General features: G+C 40.6%; 1 protein-coding gene across 2 annotated transcripts in view; it reads left to right on the top strand.

The window, feature by feature from the left end:
- The window catches only part of BCAT1 (branched chain amino acid transaminase 1), a 66,891-nt gene that overhangs the window by 40,618 nt on the left and 17,836 nt on the right, over positions 1-8,437 (top strand). For both annotated transcript variants that reach the window (XM_007446271.1, XM_007446272.1), the window contains exon 7: positions 3,082-3,224. In XM_007446271.1, coding sequence (XP_007446333.1) covers positions 3,082-3,224 — 143 coding nt within the window. The remainder of the gene's footprint in view (positions 1-3,081; positions 3,225-8,437) is intronic.

The raw sequence follows: 8,437 nt of genomic DNA, 5'->3' as shown, positions 1-8,437 counted from the left end.
TTTTCTTTTGTTTTTTTTTTTTTTTTTTTTTTTTTTTTGCAGTACACGGGCCTCTCACTGTTGTGGCCTCTCCCCTTGCGGAGCGCCGGCTCCAGACACGCAGGCTCAGTGGCCATGGCTCACGGGCCTAGCCGCTCTGCGGCATGTAAAGTCTTCCCGGACCAGGGCACGAACCTGTGTCCCCTGCATCGGCAGGCGGACTCTCAACCACTGCGCCACCAGGGAAGCCCTCTATGTGCTTTTGAACAGACCAAAGGGCATTATACTTAGGAGAGAAATTGTTTATTTATTTTCAGATGTTTGTCCCAACAAGTTTATCTTATGAACTAGAGAAAAGTCAGTTAAAATAGTCATTAAAAAACAACCTTAATTTCATTAGGATATAACAGGCTTATATAGCCTGTTTCTTAACTTTTATTATTTTATTTTTGCCAAACAGTCAATGCAGTATATCAAGCAAGTATTTTGACTTGCCAAATGAATTCAGTGATTCAAAATACGAACTGACTTGCTTTAGTTCGTTTATAACCCAATAGTAAAAGTAAAAGAGCTGCATCTAGGCCTGCTGGCTCCAAACGCATGCTCTTTCTACCAGACTCCCCCTGCAGCCTGGTTTGTACTCATTAAAAAGTACTATGATTTAACTCAGTTATTGCCTATTTGCCATTAAAAACAAAAGCCTCCTGCATATCAGAATTGTGTCATCTCCAGATTGACCGATAGTTTACATTTTATTACCTGTGTTTTGAAGTATACATATTGAGGGTCTTTTAAAGGAATCTCAACACCTTGGATTGAGTAAACCCCTTCATGCCCCAGATTGCAATAGCCCTATAGTATGATGCCTGTTTCCCATAGCTTTCTAGACTAGTTTAGTTATTAGTCAGTAGTCTTAGAGTTACAAGTCAGAAAACCAGTTCAAACCATCTTAAGCAGAGAAGGGATTGATTGGCTCATGTAAGCGGGATGGTAGCTGCGTTCTAATAGGAGCTCAAATCATTGTTGCCAGGTTTCTTCTGCCCTTGCCTGTGTCCTGCCCATGCTGCTTCCTCCCCAGTCCCTTTCCCCTCCCTTTCCCTCTGCTTCGGTCCTACCTTCATCTCTTGTCATAGCTTCTGGCTGTGTTAACTTAGGGCCCTCCTACTTCAGATGCCTTCTCCTTTGAAGGCTGGTGATTATGGACACAGTAGACCCAGGCTTACGTCATAGCACACAAGCTGCCACCACTCTCAAAGGGAGAAAATAAATCTTTCAGGTTTCATACATTAAAATGAATGAGTGAAGGAACTCAAATAAGAACTTATGAGCAGCTTAGTTACTTGCCCATGCTTTTGTTCAGTTGTGGCAGGACAAGATGCTATGATTGTCAACCCAAGCAGAATGACTTGACTCCGTGGGAAGAGCCAGAGAGAATATAGTGGGAAGAGTACGTGTGCAGATGAGAATGGCACGTAGCCACTATGATATATGGCTTTTGTGCTTACCTTACACTTTGACTTAGACGATACTATAGTTTTTAATCTTGCCCAGGTGTAAAAGAGATCATTAAAAGGCCTAGGTGGGTATTTTGTAGAAGGTAACATTAATGCTTTGTAGCAGTTATTGTTATATGTTTGATGATTTCTGTGTACTTCTGGGGGTTCATAGTCCGAGGTGGGCCTAGGGTTTATTTCCTATGCCTAATTGTCATGGCAGTCCTTCGCAAACTTGTTTGCTAATATCCTCTGAAAGCCAAGGGAAGTGAATTATATAACCAGGGGCATAGAAAGGCAAGCGAGCGTCACATTTATTTGAGGACTCTCATGTTTTATCTAAAACATTGATTCATATTTTGTATTATACTCCATAATTTTCCCATTTAATAATAAATTTAATAAAAGATAAATTTAAAATATTACTTCCTTTTCTCCTAAAGCAACAGAAAATTGGAGAACTCATTAATGAAGACAGTGAGAGCTAGGCATCGTTACGAATGAATTTACCCATGCCAAATGAAATGTTTTTTTTAACATCTTTATTGGAGTATAATTGCTTTACAATGGTGTGTTAGTTTCTGCTTTATAACAAAGTGAATCAGTTATACATATACATATGTTCCATATCTCTTCCCTCTTGCATCTCCCTCCTTCCCACCCTCCAAATGAAATTTTAAGGTATAAAGAACATTAATATTTCTGTTTAGTTTAGAATTCAGTTCTCCTTCCAAATGATAGACCATTTGTGAAAATATATCTTTAAAAAAGTCAATTCCAAGATGTTTCAATTTCTTATCTCTGTAGTTTGAGTTTATTCTCCACGGGCCGTGTGTGTGTGTGTGTGTGTTAAATGTCAGTTGTATCTTACACTCTGATTCACAGAGGAAAGTGTTCCCCTAACAAGTTTACTTAAACTTCTCCTAGGAGTCAGGTAACGAATGAATGAATGAGTGAATAAACTACTAAACTACATTATCATTCCAGGAAGATATGCCATGTTCCTTTGATTTTGAGTAATCCAAGGTGAATAGTGCTGGTTGAGAAAAACAGGCTTTTGGAATACTTTTGGTTAAAATCAGGATTTTTAACATCTTGTATCACCTTTTAGGGAATTTAGACCTTGGACATTAGGCGTTTCTTGGTTATACTGAAAGGTCTCAGAGCCCAGGGTTGGTGTTCTGCTAATTAATAGCTGCAACTTGATAGTAGTTACTTCTGTAAACCTCAGTTTGTCATCTGAACCATGGAAATAATGATCGTGGCTAACTCACAGTGTTGGTATGGGGTTTAAATGAAATATAAAATTGATTCGTATGTGAAAAAAATACTCAATAAGTTTTTAAGTGTTGCTAACTTGTCTATTTACCTGTGTTTAACTTTTCAAGTTAGAATTCCATGATTTTTCTTTGCTCTCTCTTTCTCAAATGAGTGCAATTAGACCATTTAGGTTCTCTAATGGGTTTCCTTTAATATTATGCAGTTAACTAGAGAGTATATATTATTAAAAACATAGTACATTGACTACATCCACGCGTGAATTAAAGACTTACTGGGAGGTAGGGGCTGAAGTATAGTCATAATCAGTATGTTTCCTCTTTCTTAAAAGGAATTATGGCTCATCTCTCTTTGCCCAATGTGAAGCAATGGATAACGCGTGTCAGCAGGTTCTGTGGCTCTATGGAGAGGATAATCAGATAACTGAAGTTGGAACAATGAATCTTTTTCTTTACTGGATAAATGAAGATGGAGGTAATCCACCCAGATTTCAGCTCTTGGCTCTTTTTGAGTCATTTTCAGTGGGACTGGAAAGAAAAGAACTAGAACCTTAGAACAAGAGAATAAGTAGCATACTCGCACAATCTAAGAAATTCTGTGCTTTTGCTGTCCAAGTAAACATGAGTTTAAGTTTACAGCATTTATAAAGATTTTGAGTTTTATTTTTGTTTTTTGGCTTTAGATGTACTTACTACTGAGATGTCAACTGAAGGAATTTATTTATTTATTTATTTGTGGCTGCACTGGGTCTTCGGTGCTGCGTGCGGACTTTCTGTAGTTGCGGTGAGCGGGGGCTACTCTTCGTTGCGGTGCACGGGCCTCTCATTGCGGTGGCTTCTCCTGCTGCAGAGCACAGGCTCTAGGCGCGCAGACCTCAGCAGTTCTGACACGTGGGCTCAGTTGCTGTGGCTCGCGGGCTCTAGAGTGTAGGCTCAGTAGTTATGGCACATGGGCTTAGTTGCTCCACGGCATGTGGGATCTTCCCGGATCAGGGCTCGAACCCGTGTCCCCTGCATTGGCAGGCAGATTCTTAACCACTGCGCCACCAGGGAAGTCCCAACTGAAGGAATTTAAATCTCCATAATTTGAAGATATGCTGCCTTATCCCCTTTACCATCTTATCATTTTTCCTATCTGAAATCCCTTGCATTTGGAGATGGGTCTTAGATCAATTCAGTGGTTATTTACCATATACTATGTATAAAATGCTGTAGTAATAAACACAGTCTACTGTTTCTACTGATACGAAATTGAGTGTACTCTCTTGTTGTAATTCATTTAACAATCATTGCCCTTTCTGCATTTTTTAAAAATTATTTTATTTTTATTTTATTTTTTTTGTGGTACGCGGGCCTCTCACTGTTGTGGCCTCTCCCGTTGCGGAGCACAGCCTCCGGACGCGCAGGCTCAGCGGCCATGGCTCACTGGCCCAGCCGCTCCGCGGCCTGTGGGATCTTCCCGGACCTGGGCAGGAACCTGTGCCCTTTCTGCATATTTTGACAATACATTAGAATAGAAGCCTTCCAGATTTACTCTGGAGCTCAATTTGAATGAAAAACACTATTTTTAAGCACAGATCGATCTATTTGGGTATTGTTTTTAGATTCTGGTTCATTCGAGGCTATTAATATATGTCTACTATAAAAATCAGTACTTCTTTGTTACCTTTAATATCCTGAATGCTCACTTTATCCCTCTTTGCGATTATTTTTTTTAATTAGTTGGCAGAGACCACAGCAGCTCGGTGATGTTTTGGCAAAGTCTATGGTATTAGATTAAATGGTATTTTTCCCAATAATGGAGGGGAAAATACATATATATGCATTTATTTTCATTAGAATTTTAATAGTCAAAAAATTTAAAAACATTTTTAGGCCTGTTTACATTCTTAGGCTGTTCATCTCACAGTACTGAGTGCTGAGACAAGAAATGTAAAATGATAAGTTTCTAAATACTTGTGAAGTCTCGGGATTGGTTTTAATTAAAATTGTAAATGAAATTTTAATTTTAAAGCAGCTATAGTAGCCTCTATTGCTCTTTTGTTATTTGGCTACAAATAGAGGAAAATGGTGATTCAAATGTGACTGACTTCAGAGCTAATTTGAGCATTACTTGCAGAGAGTTACAAGATGAGCCTTATATTTCAGTCAGAGTTAGAATAAACAGAAGGTGTAGTGAGTACAGCATGTCCTGGGGTTGACCATTGGTAATCCTTAGCATATGAAAAGCCAGGTATAGATCATGCTCGTTCTTCCATACCTGCTGTTTGTACTTGACACTCTTGAAAAACAAAATTTGTACTGGAATATTTGTGATTTCTAAATTTGAGTTATTTCATATGACCTGTATCAAAAGCCGTGCTTGGGGGCTTCCCTGGTGGCACAGTGGTTGAGAGTCCGCCTGCCGATGCAGGAGACACATGTTCGTGCCCCGGTCCGGGAAGATCCCACATGCCGCGGAGCGGCTGGGCCCGTGAGCCACGGCCGCTGAGCCTGCGTGTCCGGAACCTGCGCTCCGCAACGGGAGAGGCCACAACAGTGAGAGGCCCGCGGACCGCAAAAAAAAAAAAAGCCGTGCTTGAAAGTTGACAGCCAGTGTTGGACAGGCAGTATTACTTAGGAGATAATAAATTGATTCAACTCATTCTTTCCACTTACCCACTGCCATCCCCACCCTCCAGAAAACCCACACAACCCCAAACAAAACCAGTTACATCATACAGAAGTGGCACCATCCTTATTTATGGATGGGAGATGTCAGGATTTAAGCACAGTCCGAATCAGAGCTACATGATTTAACCAGAAACACCAGAAACTGTCCTGGTGAAAAATGACCCGTTATGCAAACAGTAATCCTGAACCACTTCCACCGTGGCTTTTAAAAGTCAGAAGAGAAATGAATGAATTTCTCTCTGGCTCTTATAAAATATACAAGACCTTAAGAGTTACTGTTCAGGTATGGTTGCCTGAGATAACTTTAGTTTTAATGTGAAGATCCTCCTTCAATTTGAGGCTGTTCACCTGCCAAATCAGATAAAATTTGAAGGAAGGAGAAAGGAAATAGAATAAATGTTTGAACAGTACTCTGAGAGAAGTAAGTAGAATGTCAGGAATAACCTTTGGGCTTAAAAAAAAAAAAAAAAAGACATTGAAGCAACTCCCGTAACTTTGATTTATACCATGTGGCTTTAGGAAAATACAAAGAATAATGTGTTGAAAATCAGAAAAATATTGATTTTCCTCCCCCCCTCCCCAACTTTACCAAAAGCAGAGTTCTTCCCATGAGCACCCACTCTCACTGCTCCTTTGGGACAAGGTGGCTCCCACAGGGCTGTGCACTATTTTGTGGCACTTGGCCTGGAACTCATGTAGTTTTTTGTTTCGTTTGTCTTTGTTTTTGTTTTTGGAGCAGAGAAAGGTTTATTGCAAGGCCATGCAAGGAGGTGAGATGGCTCATGCCCTGAAAAGCCTCGAGCTCTTATTTTTGTTTTTAAATTGAAGTGTAGCTGATTTACAATGTTGTGTTAGTTTCAGGTGTACAACAAAGCGATTCAGTTATAAATACATATATATGGGGGTGTGTGTGTGTGTGTGTGTATATATATATATATATATTCTTTTTCAGATTCTTTCCCCTTATAGGTTATTACAGAATACTGAGTATAGTTCCTTGTGCTATACAGTAGTAGGTCCTTGTTGGTTATCTATTCATGTGGGTTTTGATTCCAGTAACAGCAGCCCTGGTTGTAAGATCACACGGCCCCGTTTTCTCCTTTTTTATTCCGTTGATGAGTAATTTAACACACACACTTGGTATTCACTGTTGAGAAAACAGTTTTATCTTGTACCAGACCCTGGAGCTACCTTGAGAGTAAGACTCAGTTGTGGTTGAGTTCACAGTTGGTTTTGGGAGGCATTTACACCGCCTCTGCTTGGAGCACTCTTCCCGCATGGCTGCTTGCCCCCCTCCTTCAAGTCTTTGCTGCATACCCCATTCTCAGTAAGGCTTTCCCTGGATTCCTTAATACAATTCTTAAACTCTCTCCCCCCAGCACTCCCCATCGCCTCCCCCCTTTTTTGCCTCCATCATCTGACGTACAATTTAATATAATTGTTTGCCTCTGCTTGTTAGAAAGTAAGCAAGGAGTTACATCGGTTTGGTTCACTGCTGTATCCCTCGTGCTTAGAACAGCCAACGGCACTGATACTGATAGACACTCAGTATATATTGTTGAACGAATGAAGAATTGTGCTGATGGTGTTTGGGGTATTCCTGGTTCCCATTAGTGCTTGAATTTGGGAAGTCACAGATGAATCCCACTGTTATTGCTTCTAAATCTTCATCTCCCCAAAATGATTTCTCTGTCAAGAACAAGCTTCATTCGTAGGCTCTCTTTTCCTCCTGTTGAGCAATCTGGAGCCCGTTTTGGCTCTTGTAAGCATGTTTGTGGTTGCAGAGGAAAATGAATATTTCTCACCCAAACGTTGTCATGTCGTCATCATCTCTGTCTGGCAACCAGAGAAGCAGATGTTCTGTTCCTTGACCTCACGCTAGTGGTTACAGTTTTGGGTGTTAAATATATTTCACAAAACTGCATTTGCACATGAGGGACCACTGTTTTCATTTAACTTTATGCCGTCTTAGAGCTCAGCAAGTATTAGGAAAGGTCCCGTTTGGGAACACTAGAAGTGTTTGTCTATATGTGTGCAGTGTGTATGCATATGTGTACACACATATAGATCTATACATTTATATATCCAGCTAGCTTGCTATTGCAAAACACATGTTTATTTTGAGACAAACACTTCTAAACAAGACAAAAAGTAGCCCTAAGAACATTGCCAAGAACAAATTTTCTTCTTTTGAGAAGTGATTTTCAGCAGATAATTTTTAGAAATAAAATTCAAAGAAATCATACTGCTGTATCTTAGCAAAAAGGATTATCCATCAAAAGCATTTATTACATTCCACTCAGGGCCAGGCACATTGCTGAGGGGACACAGAAATGAACAGAGTTTTGGTCTTCCAGAGAGCTGGGTTGTCAAGGATGTCTGATGTGGCCACAGTGGAGTGGGTGAACCCAGACCACAGTTTACGAAGGAAAGGGCGGTGGCCACAGTGTTGGGAGACTCAGAGCCCTGACTGTGCCCCAGTGTCACCAACCTTGGCAAGTCACTTATGTTTTTAGGGCCTCAGTTTATCCTTCTATAAAATAAGGATTGCACTAGGTGATTTCTAGAGTCTTTTTTGCCTGCATCAAATGGCTTTGGAGCTCAAAGACTGATTTCTACACTGCTTTAGCTACCCAGTGATCCTTTCCAGCATCCCTTGTGAATTCCTCTGCAGACACATGATGGGCAACCCATCATCTGTTACAAGGCTCACGTGTATATAAAGTGATGGTTGAAGGTTTGAATTTCTCACTAGATTCAGCTTCCTGGGTGCCAGAGGTGAGGAGGAGGGCGGATGTTGAGTACCAGAGGCATCCTTCTGTAAGGAGGCTTTGTGGCTGGCGGACCACACTGACTCCTGCAGACAGGTCATAATGCCAGCCCTCGCCACGGTTGGGAGTGTCTGCGGTCATTCTCAGAGTAGACCAGTGTCTGGGCCTTGGGTCTGTGAGTCACCTGTGGAGTGTTATTTTGGTTTTTTTGGATTTCTTTTTTTCCTTTTTTTTTTTTTTTTTT

Source organism: Lipotes vexillifer, unplaced genomic scaffold (genome assembly GCF_000442215.2).
Source record: "Lipotes vexillifer unplaced genomic scaffold, Lipotes_vexillifer_v1.1 scaffold477, whole genome shotgun sequence".
NCBI classification, from domain to species: domain Eukaryota; kingdom Metazoa; phylum Chordata; class Mammalia; order Artiodactyla; family Lipotidae; genus Lipotes; species Lipotes vexillifer.
The sequence above is the reverse complement of the archived record's forward strand: the minus strand, read 5'-3'. Positions and strand labels throughout refer to the sequence as shown.